Genomic DNA, 25,191 nt, shown 5'->3' with positions numbered 1-25,191 from the left:
CCACATCCCAGCTCAGTACCTCGTGGTACTGCAGGAAGTTCACAGAGTCCCATAGATATACAATTCAGCTTTTGAACTGATCACTGCACAAATTTGGTCCTGCTCTTTATAAGGCTAATTCACATTTTCAAGTGGCTTTTTATGGCTGATATTTTTCTCCACCCCTAACTGATTTTAAAAAATAGTGTACCTCCATTTTTTGAACACTTGTATTTACAATGATCTTTTATCCCAGGCTGGAATCACACAGCTGTGAAAAATCTCAAAGGTAGTAAAATTAATGACATAATAGGAGTTAAATCACAAAAACATCCTTGAGCCTGGCCAGGGTCAGCTCCCAGGGACTTGCACCTGAAAGGCAGTAAAACCACATCATCATAAGTATCCTGTGTGGAAGAACTTAATTGGTGAAAGAGCTTATTTCAGGAATTTTTTTCCATGCCTGATCCACACTAAATACATTTTATTACTTATTTATTTAAAATAAAGTTCAGAGACTTGCTCACAAGAATCCACACACAAAGCAGGTTGAAACAATGTCAGTGCACATTTTTATTGCAATGAAGACCGAGGGCAATGACTGACAATTACTACAGCTTTACATACTCATTAGCAGATCCAGCAAGTCAGCTGAGGATCCCAGGTTGCACAGAGAGACCCCAGTGAAGGTGACAGAGGTTACAGATGAGGCACAGGGTGATGATCCCTGTGTCAGTGAGAACAATCCAGCTGGGATTCCCTCATTTCCACTGTGCTCAGACTCCATAAGGCCTTATAACAACATCACATAATTTTAAGAAGGACATTCCACTCCCCTGAAAGATTATTAAATCTACTGCAAAAAATACTAAAGTGTGACGCTAGCTCGAAATCAATGGTTTAAGTAAGAAAAATGAGACTGGTTAAAACATGGTATTTTAAAAAACACTGCACTTTTTCTTATTTAAAAAAGGAAAAACAGGTTTTAAGATACTGAAAGGTTCAAGAGTACAAAAATATTTACCTTTTAGAAATATCCAAACCTACAATCACATAAAATAAGTCTCAAAATAACAATCTTCATAAAAATATGACCACCTATATTTAACTCAAGTCCTCAAACCTGTCCTATGCTGATAAAAATACTTTCTTGAGAAATTCAGTTACATCTAAACAGTACATCTTTAGATTAACTCTGTAAAAGTAAAAGCAAGATTAAATACTGCTGTTATTAGAGAAATTGATTGAGAAGGGATGAGAGGATCAGGAGTCACAGGTTCTCTTATGCCATGTTACATTTATGGCAAAAGCATAACTGCAGGAAATTAAAAATAGTATTTTAACTCCCAAAAGCAGCTTGAGTTAATTGCACAAGTTCCTTGCACTTGTTATAAAGCTTAAAATTTGTGCTTGAACTTCAGGGAGAGCCTCATTCTTGTGCCAAGAGCCAGCACAAGACAACCTACCCTGAACTCATGCATTAGAGATGAGACACTGTGCTTTTGTTAGCCCTTACAGAAGGTGAATCAGGGCTAATTGTTATTTATAGAGAATAAAAATCACTCTGCCAGGTCTGACAGACTTTAAGTGACCAAGAAGTGCACATACAGCCAATAAATACCAAAATAAGAGGAATTACACTCTTCAAACAATGTAGTGTTCATAAAACAGTAGAAGCACAACTCTGAACTCGACATTTATCTTCATCCAGTCTAGTTTTGCCAAACTTAAAAAAAAACCAAAAAACCCCAAACATATATAATCTGTAGGATTTGAAAACCAAATACTGTTTGTTGGTGTTTGGGTTTTTTTTTAAATAAAAATCTCTGTGGTCCCAAATTAGTCCTTTTGAATTTTTAATAGCTGCAGGTGAACATATCCAGTATGAAAAATCAGACTTTTGTGAGCATCAAATTGCCTTTAAGTTTGTAAATTCTACAAAGGTTTTGCAATGCAGAACAAAGTGGTATATATTCAAAGAAGAAATTAAATACTTCAGGAAAAAGAAAAAACAACACCCCAAGAGAGCTAAAAAGCTGCTTATGCCCACATGCCGTGAAAAACCTGAAAGCTATAATGCATGGCACGTTGGGACAGGATCATGGATTTGCTACAGCTTACTTTTCTGTTGAAAGTGGGTGTGACCCACCAGAAAGTCAGCAAATTACAGTCCTTTCTCAGTGCTCAAGATTTTCCCCTTTCCCCAAAGACACTGAAGATTCACAAAGCTGAGGGTTTTGGGTGGGCTCAGGCTTTATGAAAGAGCAGCAGCTTCTACAGGAACAGGGGGATCCCAGGTCCTGGGAAAAGCAAGTGACACCTAAAGCCACTGATGGCATGTTTACAACCCATGTCCTTACAGGGAAGTCTGTGTCTGCTCTGCTACAAATGAATTTTGACTCCACTTAGTCTATGGGCTTTGGTCACAGATTTCAAAGGAGGCCAGGATGTTTCTTTCAGTTTTGAAAGGCAGACACCCAGCTCCCCTTCCTCCAGTCAACACACAAAGTGAGAAGAAACCCCAGCATTAGGTTTGCTATTTTTTTTTCCCCTTTCAGCAGCTTTTATCGAGTACCTGACTGCCTGGAGTCACTGCTGTGTTATTTCTAAGGCTCACTTCCAGCTTACTCCTTGACTTGTGTTCAGCACAGACAGGCCCCCATTTCTCAATGGGGACTGTGTCTGCTGACAAACAGCAGGGAACAGGACACTGAATGACAGAATAATGGTCCTGCAGGAGCAGACAGCATCTGGTCAGTATACCATGTAATCTAGGGAGAGCAGCACACGGGATAACAACTATGGTGCAGTTGGGTTTTGTTCATTTTCCTCTGGCAGCAAATGCATTTTGAGACGATTTTGTTCTTCTTTCAGCCCCTCTGAGGGGTGTGTCTTTCTTCACAAAGGTGTTATCAGACTTTTAGGACTCTCCTTGGAACTCCTTATGCCAGTGGTCTGTTGCTCATTTCTGAAACTGAAAGCAAGTAAAAGACTGAGCACATTCTCCAGGGTATGATCAGACACTTCCCTCTCCTACAAGCACGACTACAATACCCATGTTACACTGCTAGTATAAACACAAGATGAAATATGATGTTTTGTACAGTGTTCCTTGCTGGATGGCAGCAGCAGTGCAGCAAACAGTGCTTGGAACTTGAACATCATTCAGCAACTATAACTCAGTTACTTCAGGCTGTTCATCCAAGAAACCTCCAAGGGGCATCTGGTTTGACTCTAGGATTTCTAGCTACAGTTTGTCAATTGCAAAGCTGAAAAGCCTCATGTGAGACATCTAAGTAGTAATTGTGATAAAGAGCAACATGTCCTTTCTCAAGGAAAGACCCAGCAACTTTTCTTTTTCTGAAAGCATAATGACAGCTCCTTATGCTGACCAGGAATTAGATAGCTTTTTCAAGCTGTTATTGCTTATAGGAGCAAATTCTGTTCCAATACCAATTTTCACTGAGCTGAATGGTGGCTATGCAGCTGCTCTTTAGTTAATTCAGTTTCCCTCTGCTGCTCTAAGAATTTTTCTCACACTGTGGTGGATGTGCATAGATTTCAGTGTTAATATTTGCTTGGGGTACCCTAAATAACAATGTTGGTGGCACAAGAGAACTGTCATTGCTTACAGCTAAATCATAAACCAGAGGAAAAGCTGTTCTGGCCTGCCTCTGGCTGCCCAGGAAGAGACTAGAATGCTGAAATCCTGCATTTAATTTAGAATAGTACCCAAAGAACTTACACTGGAAGAATGAAGGGTCTCATAATGCATATAATCCTACTAAATAAATAGTTCAAGGAATAGTTTAAATAAAGAGTTTAAGAGAGTAAATAGGGTGGAAAATGTCTGGACATCTGAAGCAACAGCCTCAAGGTGCTGTGAAGGTCAGCCTTGCTTTGCCAGCACACATCAGCTCTCAGGTTTAGACATTCTGGAGAAATTGTATGATGTCATTGTCTGTCAAATTAACAACCCCAACGAAAACAATCTGAAGGGCACTTTGAGAGCTTTGAAGTTTTGCAGTGGACCTGAAAAAACATGTTCTCTGATTGTGAAAAGGGACTTTATTCTAACCCCCTGTGAAGTGTGGGCTGAATGAAAGCTGCCTTACCATTTCACCTTCAGCATCTGCTCAAACCTCTCAGGCAGTGGATTGCCAAAGCTCTCTGGGAGAAATAGGGTCAGGATCCCAATCAGCACAGTCAGGCTCCCCATCAGGATGTAGGGTAGGAATCTGTCATAGGCACCTGGCAGAATACACAACATTCCAACAGTACTCAGTGTCCACAACTGACAAACCCACATGTAAAATTTATATTCCAGACATTGCTGTAATGCAGAATTAATTGGAATAATTAGCTGAAAGATTCATCAATATCAAAGGTGAATCCAAAGCTGAATTACATCTATTACCTGCCAGCAAAGGGACTTTTCAATTTTAAAGCTTCAGAACATGCTCTTGGATGGCCACAGCTACCATAATTTTATGCCAACCCCCACACTTGTGTAGCAGCCAAAAGTTTAGGTAATTTTTTTTGTTTGATTGGCTTTTTATATTTTTATATTTTCAACTGCTTTTTTTAATATATTTTCAACTGGAATAATCAACATCTTTGCAAGGCAATAGCTCTGCTGGAGCCTTCAGTACCACACTGTCATCAAGAACCAAATCCTCTGTTAAATAATACAACATGAGGGAATAAAATTGCTTGTAAGCAGTGAAGCACTAATCACTGCCTGAGATCATACACCCTGCTGGGCTGATGCAAAAGAAGGGAAGGGACCAAGTCAGCTGAACAGGTCAGTTCCAGACTAAGAGCTCATTATTGGGGAACTGCTTTAAAGCCTTCCTTGCTGCAAAGGGAGAGAACATCAGGCTTTCCAAGACACACATGAGGCTCTGACCTTAGTCTACTCAGAAAATTATTTTGGACATGAATGCAGCAGCCTCTGCCAGCAGCCTCAAGCTGGCACACAACTGTTTAGGCAGGATGCAAGATCCTCAAGTCACAACAGCACAGCAATGAAAAGGTCTTTCAGAAAAGGGATTAGCTAGGAGTTAAAGTATTGAAGATAGAGAAAGTACCAAACTGGACTTGAAAGCTTTATTTTATAGCTAGGATAGAGCAATATGCTTTATAATGTATGGAATAAACCCAGAGAGGACCTCTGGGTATGTCTCACAGAGCTGAAGTTTGTGATCTGATCTCCTCTGTGTTTTTCAGCTGGATGAATGGCAAGGTCCTAATTTAGCTGTAGCAAATAGCAGCAGCTGACAAGTTTCTCCTCAAACCTCTTAAAGTTTAAGAAACTATTTTGATGCCTGGAACAAGATTTTTTTAAAGATTGACCCCATGGATACCTGGGAGAAAACGACCCACAAATCCACAAAAAAAAAAAAAAAAAAAAAAAAAAAAAAAAAAAAAAAAAAAACCCAAACCAAAAAAAAAACAAACAAACAAAACAAAAAACCCCAGTAAAAATGATATTTTGTCTACATTTCTCTCTTAGTGCTGCAATGGAGACTGAAGACCTTAAGGAGAATCACAGTCGTGCTGACCCTTTCACTTCACATTTGCACTGTACAAGCATGAAACCAAGACAAGGTATTTTCATCATTTTTGGTACAGTGTGTTCCAGTTACACTGGAATGCAGAGGTGAGTCAACACTGATTAGTTACAGATAGTAATCTCCTCTCCACTTTCCTGCCACAGAGAACCAGCAGGAACCCCTCAGCAGTACACCAGCAATGTTGTGTCAAAGCCAGAAAAGTCAAGCTCATGTTGTATCAAAGATCTCAGCAGGAAGCAACACTCATTAGGGGCAGAGAGAGCTTGACATGGGTCCAGTAATGGCAGAAGGAAATAAATCATGTGTGAATGAAAGAAAGAGGAGATTGAGCACCCCAGACTGAACAGAAGGTATTCACTTTCACCCTTAGTCCCCTAACCTCTATCACTCTTTCCTGTCTGCAACATGAGTAACATGTATTTTATGTATTAAACAAAAAACCAAACCAAACAAAAAAATATTTGTCAGTTAATATATGAGCAGCACTCAGAATGTGATGGCATTGAGTGTCAAAAAAAGCCTATGAGGAAATTAATAATTCTGCTTACAGAAATATTGAGCAATAGGAAAAAGCAAAATGAATGAATGCTGAGATGGCTGGCTTAGAAAATTTAAAAAAAATTTTAAAAACCCACTTCAAGTAAACACACTTTCATGCCACTTAACCTGTATTTTTTCCATGTTTTACTTTAGAGAGCACAAATCCTGGGAATGTTTGGATTACCACCTGCCAACATACCCATCTCAGGATGCACATGGACAGTGCCATGCAATGAATTTCCTACTGCAACGTTTCCTTACTTGCAAGACCACTTCTTGTCACACTCTCCTGGGAAACTATGTGGCATCCCAAGATGTGATTATCATTTCAGCCACTCTGCTTGCACAGCTTATAAACTTCATCATTGCATTGGAGCTTCAGGGATACACGAATGGTCCCTAAAGGAATGAAGTGCCTGATCCTTCTGTGAGGCCCAGGGACCTCCGCTTAATTTCTACCATGTGTGAACTCACACCCAAGCTGAGAGAAAGAACTGGAAAGCCAACAAGTGAAGGCACTTCAAGCTGAGCCTGCACTGCAGAAGCCCAGACAACTTCCCTGTTGTGGCAGTTGTGTGGTGCAAGGCAGGAAGAAGGAGATCTCACCCAGGTAAACGAAGTAAGGAGCGATGATGCTGCCCAGCCTGGAGGCCGTGGAGGTGGCTCCCACTGCCATGTTCCGCACCAGCGTGGGGTACAGCTCCACGTTGTAGACATAAAGCATTGAAAACGCAGCTGTGATGCCAAACTTCCCAAGCATCACCAGTCCAACAGACAGGACATTAAGGTCTGGAGGAGAAAATATAAAATCAAGGTGAATAAACAACACCCTGTGCTTATTACCTGTATTACTTCTACATCTAAAAGACTGTATTACTGTGTTTTTCCAAAAAGTCACAAATTGGGCGCTTTAGGTTATTTTAATTATACCAAGTATTAATTCCATTCCTAGATGACTCCAAACTCCCCACTAAGCATAATGTAGATGCTCAGGTTACTTTGTATTTTTCAGATTTTGGTTGTCTTCAAGTAAAACAGCATTCTTGAAATGGAACAAAACTCTGGATTACACAGCAATAAACTACAAGCTTGAACCCACCCCTTTTTCACAAAATCCTGTGGAGATTTACACACAGGGAAATCCGGATGCAGATTTTTGTAGCCTGGAAGCACAACCAGATAAATCACAGTACACTTTCAGCTTTCATTTTAGAACTTGGTTCCCCCTGAACTATATAAAGCTCAGTAATTTGACACAATAAATGAGAGTTGAGTGTGACTCAGCATATACAAATGCAAAACAAACAACCTAAGGCTGCAAGGGATCAGCATAAACTTGACCTCGAATTCTAAATTTGATCCTGGTTTCCAGTAATTTTGCAGTACTGTTACACAGTATCATAACATATTTTGAATGTTTCATATACTTAAGTCACATGTTATTTTGTACCTGCAGGAACCAGCTGAATGAAGAGGACAACACTTCCCCCTAAAAACAAGGTGCCAGATAAGGAGTAGCGCCGTGGGAGGGAGCGGAGGAGAAGCCAGGCGATCACATACGCTGGAACTTCAATAACAGCTGAGAGGAAACAGTTGACATAGGCATTCCCATGCCAGTCTGGAGTGCTGAGGGACAGGCCAAAGTAACCAATTGATGTGAAAAACCTGAGAAAAGCAATAAAAACAAATTATTCCAGAAACAGCAGTCTCTGAATGCCTCCAGTGTTGCCTCAGATGTCGTTACAAAAATAGGATACCGCAAAGCACCGCCACAGGCATTGTGGCTTAAAAAAGTCTCAGTGGCAACCCCCTCTTTCTAACTCTGTCATCCCATTCAGTGATCATATCCACAGCAGCTTGAAGATACCTCAGATTTCTCTGTCCTTCCTGCATACACTACACCAAGTAAAAAGCTTTGTGGAAGTTGTTCACAGAGGCTTTTCACTGCAATGGACTCAACAACGCAATGACACGCTTGCAAGCTTCCCAAGCCAACTACATTCCTACTTGCAGCTAGTGTCAGGATCTCCCACCCTCAGCAGTTCTGTTATATCTTATTTAATCTTCACAGAGAGCTGGATGTTCATGTTTCAGATCTCAGGAGTGCCTTACCAAATGTGCTAGCCAGTTCCTTTCTGCTGGAGTGAATATGGACAGAAAGAGTTCTGGTTTGTCTATACAGCATTATTAGGTCCTCATTTCTCATGGCTGCCCAGGCAGGGACCAGGATCTCACTGAGATGGGCACAATACAGAACAGAACAAAAATGCTGGCCATGGGTCTGGCTCTTGTTATGTTACTGAGTTGCTGCCTTTGCTTCAAGAAAAATATTTATCTTCAAATAGAGGTTACAGAGATCGGGAGCATTTAAAAAAAAAACAAAACAAACAATGTACGTAAAAATACAGAAGTTGTTACATATAGTTTTCTAACTATTTTACATCTGAGTCAAGGCTACTGTCTCCATATTCTGGTGTATTAATGCAGTGTGGTTGTGAAGACACTGAGGGCCATGTACCAGCTCCAGACCACTGGAGCTCGACTCTGAGGCTCAGACTTATTATCTAAACCCGTGGCACATGCCCTCAAATCAGGAACTGTTCTATTGCCTGGGTACTTTAGGAATACACATTTCCTTACCACAAAAGTAATGACATAATAGTAATAGTTGCAATGTTTCGGGTTCGAAATAGGTCCAGAAGGATAGCCTTCTGCTGCTGCTGGGGCTTCGAATCCTGCATCTGAAGGAAAAAGGAAAACAAAACCAAAAAAATTCCCACACACCTAAGAGCATAACAACCTCTGCTACCCACAGTCCAGGCAGTTACGGAGTTATGGCTATCAGGGGATAAGTGGTCAGCCCAAGGGCCACTTCTGCACCAGGGAGCACAGTCCTTAGTGGAGCTTGTCCTTGCACCCAGCTGTACTCATGGGAGTTTCCACTGCACCATGAAGATTAATTAGAAAGGAGAATCAGCTGAGCAGGCAGATGAGTTAACGTTTCCTTAAGGATCTCACGTGGTACTTCCAGAAGTAACCTCAGTACCAGAGGCATTGTTCTGTCCATTCTCTGCACTGTCCATTCAACTCTCTCAAACCTTCATAAGTGATGGGAAATTAATGTAGGAAATCAGCCAGTTCTTGCTGCCTGCCAGCACCCTGGCAGGGAGAGAAACAGATGAGAAAGGTTGGTGAGGTGGCCAGGGCACATCACAGCAGCATCCACCACCTCAGACTGGAGATAGAGGATCTAGTTTGAGGCTTGAAGCAGGAATCTTCTGGATGGCATTAGGGTGCCATTCTGCCTGCACACTTTGCCCTTGCTAGGGTGAGGCCAGAACCTGTGGCCAGGCTTCCCCCAGGCCCAAAGAACAAACCACCCTGCTTCTCCCTACAGGACTATCCAGGAGATACCCTTTCCTAGGAATAGATGATGGTTTCCCAGGAGTGTCTTTCTATTAATGTTTGAAAAATACTTCCAACATGAGACTTAGCATGCAGACATCTTCCTCAGGCTTTTTTTGACAGACACTTTGGCACACAAAATTTCCATTAAGCAGATGAGTGTCTCCTTGGTTTATAAAAGTATGCAGGAATGATAACATGCTTCAATCCAAAAAAGTCATCCCCAGTTTGAAAGACATCTGAGGCCTGGCTGTGAAGTAAGAGAAGTGCTTTTCCATGGCTGGTGTAGAATGAGCTTCACATAATGGGAACACACGCTTCAATTTACACGAAAACTTCCACTTGGGAAAGAAATCTTCAGCCGAAATATAAGTGTGACAGTCAAGTGATGGATCCTGCCCAGGGGAGGGGTAACTCGCAGCATCTTTGTCCTGTAGCCATTGCAGAGGAGCACACGGTGCTTTGCTTCCTGCTCTCTCTGCCACAAAAGGAAGGTGGCAGTATAAGGCAGCAGAGGAAGATCTGACCTACAGACACAGGGTCATTGCTGACGCAGGGCTGGAGGAGTCTTTGCACAAGAAAAACCTCTGTGAGGAGCTCCAGTGAGGGCAGAGCCAGCAGAGGGAGAGATGAGCACAGGAACCAACCATCCCACTGTGGCTGTGCTGCTCCCTGCTGCTGGGCTGCCAGCTTTCACCAGACTTTCTTCTTTTAACCAATAGATATGAAATAAAGAAAAACCAGTTTTGAAGAAGAGCTTGATTTTCTTCCCTGTCTTCACTCACATCATGGTTTTCAAGTCCCCTTGTAGCACTCAGGTGCTTTGGCTGGCTTGGGCAACCTGAGGAGCCCCTCAGGCTCCACACAGACCCAGCTCATGTGGGTGCTGGTTCAGGGTCATGCACTCAGACCCCTGCAAAGGGCTCTTGCTAAACTGCAAACTGCTAAAAAAGCACCAAACTGAAATGGGCACAACACATTCTCCTTGGGTTTTTGCAGTGCCCAAAGGACGAAGCAATCCGGGTCACCCTTGCTTTGAAAACCACAATAAACAACTGCTGAGGAGGAGAGTTTTACTGTGAAAAGCAAACAAATAAAACCTCCCTCTGGGTTCTCACTTTGATCTCTTTGATCACTTTGCTAACCCAGCACTTACCACAGGCCAGCAGCCACTGCCAGCCCAAGAGATCTGCTGGCATTTCCCAACAAGTCAACCAGCCAAACAGGGAAGTGCCAGCGAGGTAAAGCACCAGGATGTGTGGAACATACCTCTGCAGTGTCAAAAAGCACAGCTGGGGCTGGAATGCCATTCATTTTTGCAGCCTTTTGGATAATAGCTTCTGCCTCCTTATATCTTCCCTGGGAGATCAGCCACCGAGGAGACTCAGGAATGATCCTGTAATAAGTTTCAGAAGAAATGATTCAATGTTTCCCCACAAGTAACAAGTTATAAATAACATATTTATAGGAGTTACACTCAGATCTCACAGATTGCTTGCAGCAGGAGACAGCCAGCACAGAAGCGTGTGGGCAGTGTAATTCAAATACATGGGACCTATTGCCATGCTAAAGTAGATGCTTTGTCCTCAATGGTTTTTTTTTTAAGGAATAATTGATGTCCACCAGGTGTCACCAGATAGACAAAAAGGATGGGAGCAGCTTAGCCAGTGTGAATAAAAAATATTCTTAGGAAACTGCACACGATGTGGAAATGCTTTAAATATGCACAGTGTGTATTTGAAGGTTCTTATATACAAACCTCACCATGTTGCCACAGCTCTGAGGCAGATTCTCCCAGGCACAGGGCAGGGGCAGTGTCCCCTTGCAGAGTTGATGACATTCTCTAATCAATTACAGGCACACGTTGAATGAATTAACACCAAGCACAGGACAGAAAACTTTAACTTTCCTTAACTAAGTCCTTTGGTATTAACAGATGCTATCTTGCTCCCTTTAGTCAGCAGCACTTTTTCCTCTCCTTGGAAAAAAGCAGGTCAGGCACTCCTTTTCTGATGAGCCCCAAAGACTGACTCAAAGCCAGGTCAATAATATCTGATCAATAATCATTAATGGGACTTTCTGTAAGATGAGCTGCTCCACTGCTTTACTTACTGGGAAAGCTGAGGATCTTGAGACTGCAGAGATAATTCAGGGAACCTTTTGGAGAATTTGGAAGGGAAATGAGTGAAGGAGCAAGAACTATACAGAGCAGAGGGACTTGTAAATCACATAGCCTGTGGAAGCAGTGGGTCCACATGCCAAAATGCCAGCTAATACCAACCTGCCTTGGCAGAGCTTTGCCAGGGCACCTTGATCCTCATCTACCCCCACACAGGCCCCAAAGTGCCATCAGAGGAAGTTTTTTGGCACTTTTAAGTGTAAGCTTTTAAAAGGCCTGGGAATTCCCAGCCCATAGATTTCAAAGCAGGACTCTGAAGCTGTGCCTTGGGGACAATTTTCCTGTGCCTCACAGTGCCTGTTTTACAGCAGACATCTGAGAGGCTCCCACCCAGAACCAGCCTCCCCAGAGAACAGCTGCTTGGCACAGAGGGAAATGCTGCTGTGATGAAGGAATTTGGAACACTTCAAGTGAAATAAGCAAACTGACCCTTAAACAGAATCAGACTGTCTTTAAAATCCAATGACAGCAGAGGTGGAGCTGAAAACCATTTTAAAGGTTTGGTTTGAAGACTGAGGTTTAAAAAAAAACCCAACTAACCAACAAACCATCAGCAGATACTTCTAACAAGACTGGGACATGCAGGAGGTGTTTTAGACTATAGAAGTGTGGGTGTAAATCACTCAATTGTTATAAAGGTCCTAATTGCTCACTTACAGATATAACTTTTTCAAGATAGGAAAAAGAAAGGAGTTCCCTGAATAATATGAAAGGACTCTTCCTGTTGTGAATTATTCTTAACTTAAGAGTGTGAGTGATGTGTTGCTTTTCCTTTCCTATTTTTAAACACCTGTCCCTTTAGAAAGGCAGCAAACCAACACTGCTATCTGCCCTTCTTCCATGCTTGTCCAGCCAAAAAGAGCAAGGCTTCGAGTACACAGCACCAACGGGGTTCTCTAGGTAGTTACTCGACTTAAAATTGGCAAGAAACCTCAAACAAAAAATATCCCCTCGAGGCAGAGCCTTGTGACCCGGTGAATAGGAGAGCGCCCCTCCTCCCTGAGCAGCACAGCGGGCACCGGGCGGGGAGCGGGAGCGTGGCCCCGGCACGGACTCACCACCAGAGCGGGATGCAGAACAGCCCCGGGACAGTGAGCGCCAGCAGCAGCATCCGCCAGTCTCTGATGAAGTAAGCAAACAGTGGCAGCAACATGTAGCCAATTGCAAAAAATATGCAAACTCCTAATGTAGAGAAGAGAATACGAACTGATTTGCCAAGAATTTCTGTGCCTGTTTAAAACAAGGGAGGTTGGATTAGCATTTTAACTCTTTGGTTTCAAGCATGACTTAATACTTTATTGCATTTACAAACAACAACAACAAAAAAATAAGCTAAACAATCTTAGAAAAGAGCAGCACAGCACAGACATGCCTATACAGAAATGCTGCTGGAAGTATTGGGAACCTTCAGATAAAGAAGCTACTTCTGTTTGCTTTGATTAATGCATTGGCAGATACAGATAAGGACAGGCATGGGGGATGGCTGGCAGACTTCCAGGAGCCTTCCCCACGTACTCATCCTGCTCCTCCACTTAACCCATCTGAATTTAAGATTAATTCACTGCTGGGCACTTCTGAAAGAGCAAAGGTCTGAGCACAGCAGACTGGCATGGGATGGAAGGATGTGAATTTACAGTCAGGTGAGGTGGAAACAAATTTCCCACCTATTTTTGGGAACAGAAGGAAGGTTGGAATGTTGGATGGGCATATCAGGGGCTAAAGGACAGAACCAGGGAAGATGCCATCCTCTAGTAATGTTACTGTTCCAGTAGCCAAGCAGCAGTCAGGGAAAGCATCCTACAGCCATTGCACCATGCAGCAACCTCATATCGAGTCATGATAACTCAGACAGTTCTAAGCCTTCCACAGCACCTCAATTCTTTTATTATAAAACACCCAGCCACTCCTTAGCAGAATGCAGTGAAGCCATCAAGTCCACCTCACTTCTCCTTGAGCTCTCAGGCCCTGGTGTGCAGAGCTCTCCTTCACATCAGGAGCGCTGCAAGGGCCATGACTGCCACAGTTTGATCTGGACTTAATTAAAACACAAATGACACTGAGTGAACTGAGGGTCACAAAGTGTGGAGAGTGTACTTGGGCTGTGTATCATGACAAGAATTCCAACACTTATTATTGCAGAGAAAATGGAAAAAAATACCCAAGACTGGAAAACCCTCCTATTTGATAGTTAAACGAATTCTCATTTCAGAAACCTGGAGTAACTGAATAAAGTCACAGTAAAAAAACATGAAAATAAGAATTTGCTGGGCCAAAAAGAAAGTGTGGGGATTTATACCATCTTCCTCTTGACTTGCTATTGTTTAGAGAGGCTTTCTTGGGAGAGGTCTGATACTTGAAACACTGTTTTAAGCCTGTTAAATGTTACATTACAATTTGTGTCAATTCAAAGACAGTACAAGATGATGTCTCTCCTGCCTTTCCTCTTCCCTCATTCTCCTAGCCATGCAGTAACAGTTCTTGGACAATACCAACATGCTTTCACAAACCTCTGCAGTGTTTTACAGCCCCAGAACCTGAACACAACAGTTTTGAGCACAGAGAACAACTGAGACTAAATCTATGAGAGAAATTGCACAGCATGGTTGAAAACACCCTAACATTGACTACAGAAGTTCACCAGCAGCTCAGGGGGAGCTATTTCCACAAAGGTGGGCAACAGTGCAAAGGGCTGCATGAGCCTGGGTGGCTAAGGATGCTGAAACAGGGTCTGAGCTGCACATGGGGAGGCAACAGAGGTTTGGATGCTGAGAGTTTGAGTGACAAGAGAAACTGTGCTGAACTTGGGAAAAGACCCACTGCACTCAGGGATGGAGGGTGCCAGGGCTGCAGCACAGCCAGGGTCAATGGGGCCTTTGTAGGTGCTGGTGTCACTGCTGCCCTGCCAGGCACAGCTCAGCCCTGCCTGAAACAAGGGGAGCATCTCCAGCACATCCTGTAGTCAGGATGGGCTTTCTAAAGGAGGTACTTTTTTTTTATGGGTATAATCTCCTATTCAGTACCTCTATCATGTGCAGCTTCCTGGAAGCTCCTGGGTCTGCCTTGCCGCAGGCAGAAGTCACAGTGCTTATGGGAACAGCTGGCTGTGGAGTGTAGGGTGGGAAGGACCACCCTCTGTACCTCCCTCCTTACCCATGACAGGCAGCTGATGGCTCACTTAAATGAAGGAGCTAAAGTCTAAGTTAGTTTAGATTAACTCTGCCCTTAGAACCAGCCTCAAGGCTGCTGGGGAGTGGCAGCACTGCTGCCAAGTGCTCCAGGAATCTGCCTCTGCTCCCTGGCAGCCACAGCTGAATGTGCCCCTCTGCTCCCTGGGAACCACAGCTGAATGTGCCCCTCTGCTCCCTGGGAACCACAGCTGAATGTGCCCCTCTGCTCCCTGGCAGCCACAGCTGCTGTGGCAACTCTACCGAGGAGGGATGGCAGAAGAGACAGCCCAGTGGGGATGGGCCAGCAAATGACAGCTAACCCATTAAACAAGCCTAATGGCACCAGGGAAACCCAGTCCCCTCTCTCAACAGAAGGAACATTTGCCCACTGGGGCGTTCCTGGCCCTCCCTTCCAGCTTTGTTTCTGCTGAGCACTGAGACAGCATCCCAATCCATGTCCAGTTGTGTCCCACACTCCCAGTGGAGCTGGCAGACAAATTCCTGCCTGATCAGAACCTGCACCTCTGTGCTACACAACACCCATGTGTTTCCACAAGGATTTTCAGCTTTACCCAGTGCTGTACCTCCCAGCCTTCCCATGGCAGGCATTTGCTCCTGCTCCATCAGCTCCACACAAGGATTAAACTACCAGGACAGTGGCAATTGTGACAGCAGTGGCAGGAACAGTTACAATGGTGATGGTAACAAGGGATCTCCCTGCTGACAGCCTGACCTTAACCCTCCTCCCTGTGCCACAGGCAGCAGTGACTCCTGGCTGCTTGGGGACACAGTGTTGTATCCTGTTCATAGCACTGACTTCACTCTATGCTCTTCTCAACTGTTTTTTCCCCCATTAAACCTCATGGGGTAGGAAAGACCAGCATTAACTAGTAATGTACAATTTTAATCTAGCTCACATTACAATCTACAAATTGTAATGTTGATACCAGGGGTTTAAAACCAGCCATAAATATATATTTATACAGACTTTAAAGACAGCAAATCTCAGTTTCCCCTCTGAGACCTGCATCACTCATCCCCATAATCTGCCCATGCTGTTGCCTTTCCTGAAACCCCCGTGTCCAGTGGGAGCCTCTGTGGGGTCCCCTTCCAATGGGGTCCCTTGTTCCCTGCAGGGTCCCCAGGCCATGCAGCTGCTGGGTCTTTATTCCTACACTCTCCATAGTAAAGAAAGCAAAAAATCTTCCAAAATTTAGGTCTTTATCACTGATCTCAACATTGAGATCAATGACTTTATGGCTAATGGGGCTTTGGCAGCAGCCAGCTCCTCTGCTCTGGTCCCCCTGACACTCATGGTACCTGGAAATTGCTGGTTTGCTCCAAGGCTCTGCCCTCAGGTATGCACTGACCTCTCTGCAAAGGGTGCAGAGGGAGGCAGGGATGAACCCAAATGCCTTCTGTATCTCAGACCTGCTGCTGCTAAACCCTGGACACTGCTTTGAATATTTTCTCCAAAGAGGAATGAAATGGATGCTTATTTAGATTCTTCCTGCTCTCTTCTTTTTCTCTAAACCTACAGAAAATATAGGCTTGAAGAATCACAGAGCAAAAAACCAATCGTTCTGGCCTAAAGTAGGAATTTTACCAGTGCAGATTTACCACTGTCTAATTAAATAATCCAGGTTCATAGGGAAAAAAAGTAACAGTACATTAAGCAAACATTGAATCTAATGCAAATATATTCATACCCAAAATGAAGGCCACCACGTAGTTAGAGATCTGTCCCATCCCCACAATGAGAAAGAGCACTGTGAACATCTCCCAGCTGGTGGAAAAGATCTGCAGGAAGCTGAAGCCAGTCTGCACAGCCATTGTCAAAAAAAGGATATTCTTCCTTCCAAACCTTTGGTAAAGAAAAAGATTATTAGTGAAACAGCTTGGATTTATGGTGGGGGCTATGCATGAGGGCACATGGGAGAGCAAACATCCAATCTCAAGTTTGGCATCTTAGCACAAGCTGAAGTTCTGTTCATCTTAAAGAATTTTATTATTTTCATATGCACTAAAAAATATTAAAATTTCCAAGACCCACAAGACAAATAGAGAAGAAAAGCTATGAGCAGAAACTTCAGAAAGCCACGAGACAGAGATTAAGGAGACCAGGCAACAGTACAATGGGGAGACCCATGCAAACTGCAAGCCACACACCTGAAAGTGAGGAAATGATGGATTTTAGGCTACTGGCACCTATACTTTGCAACACCATTATGCTTTGAGTGTGCTAGATAGCTTTGTCAGCTGGTTCTGGTCTGAGTTGCCAGACACACTGCCCCCTTTGTCTCACCTGTTTCTCTGCATTAGGATTATGTGGCCTGTGGTCCTGGAGAGGCAGGACAAGCTCAGGTTTTCATACCTGTGGGCACAGATGCTGCACAGGCTGCCTGCAGCAACCCCTCACTTGGAAAGGGTGGCAGGCATGGGGAAATCGCTTAGGGACAGGCTTAGATCACAACTCTTTACTGACAAAAGCCCCAAATAATCCAAGGAAGCTCATGTGGGAAGGCATGAGCCAGGCTCTCAGTGGCTGTGCTGCCACCAGGGCACACACACTTCCTCAAATGCTCCCACTGGGAAATGGCACCACTGGGATTTAGTGATTATCTCATCTCCCTTTCAAACAGTAACACCAACTGACTTCTGCACTGGGGCAGGAGTCAGGAGATTAAATTCAGATCACATGGAATTTAATGCTGGAGGCTTTAGGATTAAGACTCTCAGTGAGTTTTGAAACCCCTCCACTAAGCACCCAGAGGAACACTGCTACCTTATGACATCCTCATTTCCTGAGAGCAGTCAGAGCAGGACCAGAGATCTCATCATATGGCTATGGACACAGGGCTGAATGGAGCAGAGGTTTGCACAGGAAATGTATATTCTGCATTCAATACTTGCAAGGCCAAAACCTCCACACTGCTGAGACAATTATCAAATGCCTGTAATTACTTTTTTACATTTATATCTAGTGAGATGCTATGACAACTGCTATCACTTTCAGGTTAACTTTTTTCCTTCCTCTCACATGTCCTTACTCTGTTTCCACCAAACCATCTCTCCTATGCAGAGATTCCATTCAAAGGGCAAATTCCTATCTCGCAGCTCTAGGAAGGGATCATCAGTTAATGTGCAACAAAACCAGCATCTCTAAACTACTAAAAAGACTGGATAAAGAAACAAATGGGAAGGGAAACCCACTGCATCAATCTGCAAAGCAGCCACATGGGCTCCTTGTGGAGATCAGTCCCTGGGCTCTGAAATGCCCAAGAGGGAGAAATCCTTCACCTGGGAGAGACCAGGATGGGATTTTTGAAGAAGCCAGGCCAGTAACCTAATTCAGATCAGAACTCAGAGCACTGGACATTTCACTCCCTTTGTTTCTCAAAACAAATGCCCCAGGTGTGCCCTGCCCATGGCATTACCTGTCCGAGAGCTGCCCCGAGATGAAGGAGCCGATGAGGACCCCCACAAAGAAGAGGGAGGTGGTCAGTGGGGCTTTCCAGTCGTCCTCACACACCAGGTTCCACTACAAGAGAAAGTTCTGTGCTCAGACACAGCCCCAGTGCTGTGCTGAGCCTCATCCAGCACAGGGGCTGCTGGCTGGAGACACACATATCTCCATGCAATGGAATTCTGTTTCCCACACTTCCACCCATCACCAGCCCTGTTTTCTTGGCCAAGGTCACTGCTGGAACACCCTGCTTAAAGCACAGGAAAAAGAAAGGAAAGTGATTTTCTCCCCAGGCAACTCCATGAGAGCATCAGCAGCTGTCTGACACTGCCCCATTGCCTCTGGCCAGCAATGCCAAACCTGATGGGAGCCCACGTGTGCAGCTCAGGGGCTGTCCTGGACCTGCTTCCAGTACAATCCTCCCATCATGTGCCCACCAGACCCCTGGAGCTGGCTCCCCATGGTCCAAGATGCTTCCACCAGTGAAACAGAGCAATGGAGAAGGGTAAAGAACCACCCCAGCTAAGGACAGCTCCCAGTTTACCTCTGCCAGCACAACACCAGCTGCATCTCTATAACTTCTGGGTCTGACAAATCATGTGTAAGAAGACACACAGAATGAAATCTCTTTTCTTGCACTGATGTGTTACCAAATTCTGTTCCACCCCACCAGCTGCACCATTGACTTGCCACCCATCACTCACAGCCTCATGACTGCAGCTGGCTGTGGTTGCAGACTTAGGACAGGAGCCAGTGTGGAAACTTCCACCTAAAACTACTCATAACCTCAGACAAGGTTTCAAAAAAATAAAAATGGCATCATGAGCCTCTGTCCACTGAAGTTAGAGCTGAGCATGTCTCTGCCAAGGCTTGCTCCCTTGCTGGTGACTAATCTCCTGGCTAAGGCATGTCTGCCAGGAGCACTTAGGGAGAGGCTTCAAACATGTCACTCTCAGATCAGATCATTCAACACAATGGTAAGCTAGTAGATCACAGATTAAAGCATGGCATCATTTTAATAATCAGTCATGCTATCAGAGAGCAGGGGCATTGCCTGCACCAGCAGCCACCCTTTGCTCAGAGAATGGATGGGCCAAGCACAGGCAAAGGCTTTGTGATGGAGCAGAAACCTGCCATCAGAGCTGCTCAGCCTCCTCACTCAACTGCAGGCAACAAGGAGCAGCCCTTGTGTTAGAGAGACACCCAGGTGCTGTCTGATGGCACCACAGCCCTGCCAAAAACAAACCACAGTGCATTGGTGGGTGAGCTTCACAGCTGCTGCAGAACAGGCAGGAAAACCCCAGAACAAGGGGGAAGGTGGTGTGCTTTGATGCAGTTGGCTTTGGACTATAATTTAGGCAAGAGATGCAATTAATGTCTATTTTCAGCCAGAAAGAAGTACACTGCCAGCAGAGGGGAGTCAAGTTCCTCTGCCCTTTGCCCAGCCTGCAAAGTAACACCAGCTACACAACAAAAAAAGAAGTTGAGGTTAAATACACAGCCCATACCTCTTCCTGAGAAACACACAGGTCTTCAATGCAGGAACAAGGAGGCCTGTGGACTAAAATGTGCCTCCAAGACCTTGATCTGATTAAGAACAAAGAGAACCCTGTGGCAGAATTTTCTGTAAGGTATTTTCTTGTCCCTGTTGGGAAGGGAGAAGTGGTGATGGGTGGGCCTGTCTGGGCACACACCTGCACTTATCTGCACTGTGTTTTGAGTAGGTGGAGGTTAGCATGTGGGTCAGGGGGCTCTGGTACATTCAAGGAAAATGTGAAAAACAGATGCAGGGATCTGCTTCACCTGTGAAAGGAAACAGATTTCTGTAAAGAAAGTCACTAGAAATCAAGTCCAGTATTTAAAACAAAGCAAAATTCAGCAACAAAAACCATGGCATTCAAAGTGCACTGCAGAGGTCTTTCACCTCATCCTGCTGCACCTTCCTTGCCCCTCTCAGGGAAAGCTGTTGAGTGACAGCATGGCAGAACCTGCAGCTCATACAAACTATTGTCAATTATCTGTACTGAGCACCTTGCTCTGGGCCACCAGCACAGCACCTGCTCCTGGACCTTCAGACTTGAGTTGCTCGAGGTTAAGGATCAATGTTTTCAAAATGTCTCCATGGTGCCAAAGGCACTTTGGCTGTAAAATAAACCCAGCTAAATAATAACTTGCCCATGAAGCTGCATTACTTCCTTGGTGCCAAATGCCTCCTATCCAGGTGTTTGCTCCACTTTTCCCCATTATATACCCAGCAAAATTCACTGTACAGGGTCAAGTCTTCCAGACTTGGGGGGATGTATAAAAAGCACACAGCAGCTGGCTGTCCAAAGAGGGGTTACTGTTTACAGGAACTCACTGCATTTGGCCAGAAAACACACAAACACATCAAATCCATCTGACTTTAAGTATACTTGAAGCTGCTGAGTGAACAATGCACCTATTTTAGCTCCAATATCACATGGTACCTGAGCAATACAGCCCTACCCTACAGCTACACCTCATCTCCCAAATTCCAGCTTCCCATCCCCATAGGGACTCACTCTGACTGAGGCTCATGCACAGTGATGAAACACATATAAACATGGTAAGGTCTCAGCTGTGCTTCAGTGTGTAGGGAAAGGTGAAATGTAGCTTGTTTTACCCCTTCCTCAGAGCTGCATCCTTCACAGACAGCACCAAGCACTCCGTAGCTACAGGAGCTCCAGCCCAGCCACAGCAAAACTGCCTACGGCTACAACTTCCAAAATGTCTCTACTGGGCTAATTATACATTAACCAGAAAATAAGTAATTCTGTAATGTCCCTAGTAAAGCAAACTGGGGAGCAAAGTTCATGTAAGATTCCAGGCAAGGCCTCTGAATGCTAGGAATAAGAGCTGTTCAAGAACACTGTTATTAAATCATTTTATTCCCATCAAATCCCTACAGCCCTCTCTGACAAGCTCCCAGGTACTGCAAGAGCCAATTCTGCTAAGTGCTGCTGCCAGGAACACTGTAGATGGAGGAGCTTTCTGAAAAACTGAAATTGCTGGAGAAGGTGCCCTGACTGCCCCAAGTGCCCCCGTGCCAATCAGAAATCACTAATTAACCCCCTGAGTACAGCCCATTCACATCAGAGGAGAAAACACTAGTGGAGCCTTGTGTAAATGGGTGGGGCTGCAAAGCAGGGAAAATCTGAACTTGTTTCCAAGAGTAAAGCTGACCATGAATAACTCGAGAAGTGTTAATTATTCACAGATGGCCCCATCCTGCTCCCTGGGTACCAGGTCCAGCAATGACACCAGCTCTGCTCAGTGCACAAGTGACAAGCACCAGCACCTCCACACCTGAGCACAGGGTGGGCTTCCAGGGTGGGCAGGGCTGCTCTCCACTGATGGAAAAAAACCAGAACAGAACAGAAAAGACCTTCAGATGCCTTCAAACCACAGCAATTTCTACCCAGTCTCTTGCCTCTGCCAGTCCCAAAGGCTTCTGGTTTCTGCCATCACTAACATCAGGGCCAGGGCTGGGACAGGGACTGAGCAGGATGACCCAGGTGACAGAGCAGTAGCCCCAGCAGAGCCTCTGGCACTCCCTCTGCCCCTTGCAGGGGCTCCAAAGTGGTGTCTGGGATACATGCCATGCCCCAGTGCTGGAGGCAGCTCAGGGGGTCGCCAGAGAGCAGTGCTGGTGACAGCCTGCCTCAAGGGAACTGACTGGATCCTAATGCCTACTCTGAAGGGCAGAATCAGTGCTTGTCCTTGAGCCTCTAATTCATGTGTGATCTGAACATCATTATCTGGAAGTAAAAGAGAAGCACATTAGTTCCAGAAAAGAATAGCAATGTAACAGACCCCAGGAGCCTGCAATAGGAAAAGGAAACCCTGCAGCCCCTTCAGCTCAGCCAAGGGATCACTCTGGACCCCACAATGACTCACATTTCCACTTACCAATACTCTTACAGCCCCTTTCCTACATCAGCCTGTCCCAAAGATCACCTTCACTTTTCCCCATCATCTCCATTTTAACACCACCAAAATGTCTCAGTCTGGGATTCTCTGGTCCCAGGGTTTAGCATGTCCTCACAGACCAAGTAACCCAGGTGCTGAGCTGGCATCTCCCACTTGCCTTCAAGCAGCATTTAATAACAGGATTAAATGCAACTGAATGAATCAAATGAAGGCTCCAGCACTTAATCCTGTACCATCAAGTTCTGTTCTTTAATTGAGTTCTGAAGCTATTTCTTCACTAAGCTCTTTCTGGTGGCCTGTCCTGGCTTGTCTTTCCTAATACAGAGAAAAATGTTGGGTACAAAAATAAGCATCTCAAATTTGTCTAAACTGCCTCTTTCCAGCATTTAATCAGTGCCTGTTTTCCTTGTTTTGAAACCAAATTCTGCATTTTTTCCAAACGTCCATGACAATTTTGAAACAAAGCAAGTATCCTTTTCCATCTGGCTTACAGATGGGAACCTGGCACTTGGTTTCCATCTCTGAATGTGCTATTGCCTCTCTGGCACACCCCAGGCCCCCAGGCAAACCCCACAGCTATGTCCCATCCGAATACTGCACAGAATGCTCTTGTCTGGCATCTTCCAACATAAATGATTTACTGTTCATTAAGAAGAATCACATTTCTCCTCCTTTTGCTTCATTTACTGCCTCTCCCAGAGGACGCACTGACTCTAAAACAGAGATAACAAGTTCATAGAGACAGCAGGATAAACTGACCTCCCTCTGGCAGTGAGAGTGGCATTGTCTGTGCCAGTGGTGGCCACCAGGCACCTGCCTGGCAGCCGTGCCAGCCTGTGGGTTATGTGGGCAGCAGCTGTGCCAGCCAGGCATGTGGGCAGCAGCCAGGTTTGCCCATGGCCAGGAGCTGGGCAAACCTCCCACAAATCCCTGCATTGATCTGATAGTGTGAGGGATCTCCAGAGACAGTACCAGTGCCAGCACAATGGCAAGTGTCACATGCGCCAGTGGCGCCCCTTTGAGCAGGTGACAGGAGGCTGACACCTCCTGCCCACATGCCAGGCACATGGCTGAGCCTATGCCTGCCCACCCCTGGCACAGACCCTCCTCCTGTGTCCTCAGGGCACAGACTCCTCGCCTCAGCTCCAGAACCTTTCCTGGCTGTGCCATCCTCCGATGCTATTTTGGTGGCAGATGTTGCTGCTGAGTCACAGGGACCCGTGAGGAGGGATCCCCACCCTTTCCCTGTCACGCTCCCGAGGATGAGGAGGGTGGCCCTGGGCTGAAGGATCGCGGATCCTGCCTGCTGCCACCGCCTGCCACGAGGGCGAGCCTGTTCTTCCCTGAAACCCCTTACACAACGGGAACAGCAGCAGCGCTCCTGCAGCTTCAGAGGAATCATCTCCCTCCTCCAACGGAGCTCCCCGCTCCGTGCCAGCGTTACGGAACAGCGCGGCTCTGCCTCCACACCCTGGCACGGCCGGAGGACACAAACAAGTGCTCACATTGCCCGGCACCACTGATGCTCCCCCGTGACACTGTGCACAGATGATGCCACTGCAGACAGAGCCTGACAAGCCGAGGGGACAGCCAGGCCAGGCTCCCGCACGAGTGACCGCGGCACCTGCCGCCCGCCGGTCCCAGCGCTGACCGCCACGGAACACCGGCACTGCAGGGAGCGGGGCAGCGCGGGTCCGCTCTGCTCCAGCCCCGGACAGCTGGGGTGTGCTCATCTGAACCTATCCGTGTCCCCATTCAACGCTGCACCGAGGACATGGGGCCATTCCATCACACAGAAAACTACCGGGATGGTCAGCGTGCGGCAGGAGGAAACTACCGGGCTTCAATTTTCAGCCTCTGCCTCCCTCTCCACACAAACCTGTCCCAGAGTAAAACCAGCTGGCAAGCACAGCTGGAACGGCGAGGGCGCGCAGCTCTTTCCTCAGCCTTTACCTCTCTCATCCCTCCCGCCCCTCGCAGCATCGTGCCCACCCAGACCCCTTCCCACAGGCACTTCACCCGATGGTTCCTGCTCCCACTTCGCCATCCCCCGGGCAGAATGACAGGCCCCGGCCCCAGCACGGCCCGGGGTAGGGGTGTCACCGCACCTCGGTGATGATGGTGGAGCGATAGACATCGCGGCTGTACTCCCAGCCGTCCAGGCACGGCTCCTGCTCCAGCGCCTCCAGCTCCACGTCGGAGCCGGGTCGCAGCCCCAGCGCCGAGAAGTTGGCGAGCGCGGCCAGGCGGTAGCGGCGGCAGCGGCTCGGCACCTCCTGCCCGTCCCGCAGCTCCAGCGGGATGCTGGCGTTGCGCCACTCGCCGCTCAGGTTGGCCCCGCGGGGCACGACGCACCGGTGCTCGGGCGTGCCGGCCAGGAACACGACCGACATCCCGTTGAAGCCATTGGGAATGATGCTGGCGCTGAGCAGAAAGAAGACGAGGCGCTGGAAGCGGCCCCATTCGCCCAGGAAGGCGGTGGCCGCATCGTAGTCGCGCATGACGAGCGCGGAGCTCCGCGGGTCTCCCCCGGAGCCGCGCTCCGCGGAGGCGGCGCGGGCAGCCCCGCCCAGCCCGGCCCGGCCCGGCCCGGCCCCCGCGGGGCGGTGCGTCCCGGCCCGGCCGGAGGGCACCGGGGGGGCTCGGCCGGGCCCGGGCCCTGCCGACCCCGCCTCCCCGCGGCGGCATCCCCGGGCACCGCTTCTGCTCCGCCGCCGGCTCCGGAGCTTTCCCTAGGAGGCGTGTCCGGGTTTTTTCCATTTATTTGCCTGGGCAGCCGCAGCCGGAGCGGAGCGGGTGGTGCCGGTACCGGCACGGCGGGACCGGGTTGCTGTCTCGGCAGCTGCTGCCGGTGCGAGATCAGCGCCTGGTGAGAGCGCGGCGATGATTCCGCCGAGCCCCGAATCCCTCCAGTCGGGGAGCCAAAAC

At 46.6% G+C, this 25,191-nt stretch overlaps 1 protein-coding gene across 2 annotated transcripts; it reads right to left on the bottom strand.

Moving 5' to 3' along the window:
- Positions 1–548: 548 nt before the first annotated feature.
- Positions 549–24,788, bottom strand: SLC22A4 (solute carrier family 22 member 4). Of its 2 annotated transcripts, none has more exons than XM_058034552.1 (10): positions 24,372–24,788; positions 18,284–18,387; positions 16,556–16,710; positions 12,738–12,909; positions 10,770–10,896; positions 8,736–8,836; positions 7,546–7,760; positions 6,702–6,884; positions 4,095–4,230; positions 549–2,953 (listed from the first exon to the last, which is right to left on the bottom strand). In XM_058034552.1, exons 1-10 carry the CDS (start codon positions 24,762–24,764, stop codon positions 2,878–2,880), a joined length of 1,662 nt encoding a protein of 553 aa, XP_057890535.1. In that variant the 5' UTR covers positions 24,765–24,788; the 3' UTR covers positions 549–2,877. The 2 variants fall into 2 exon arrangements, with proteins under 2 accessions (XP_057890535.1, XP_057890536.1); XM_058034553.1 differs by having other exon boundaries at positions 12,738–12,861.
- Positions 24,789–25,191: the final 403 nt, after the last annotated feature.

Source organism: Melospiza georgiana, chromosome 15, assembly GCF_028018845.1.
Source record: "Melospiza georgiana isolate bMelGeo1 chromosome 15, bMelGeo1.pri, whole genome shotgun sequence".
Lineage (NCBI taxonomy): Eukaryota > Metazoa > Chordata > Aves > Passeriformes > Passerellidae > Melospiza > Melospiza georgiana.
This window is presented reverse-complemented; position numbering and strand designations above follow the sequence as displayed.

Bases quoted from the DNA above. Each gene is read 5' to 3' on its own strand.
- SLC22A4 (XM_058034552.1), bottom strand. From the start codon at position 24,764: ATGCGCGACTACGATGCGGCCACCGCCTTCCTGGGCGAATGGGGCCGC. The intron at 7,761-8,735 runs GTAAGGAAATGT...TGCTTTTCTCAG, and splicing joins ATTATGTCATTACTTTTGTG to GTTTTTCACATCAATTGGTT. The intron at 2,954-4,094 runs GTAAGGCAGCTT...ACTTGCTTTCAG, and splicing joins CAGATGCTGAAGGTGAAATG to TTTCAGAAATGAGCAACAGA.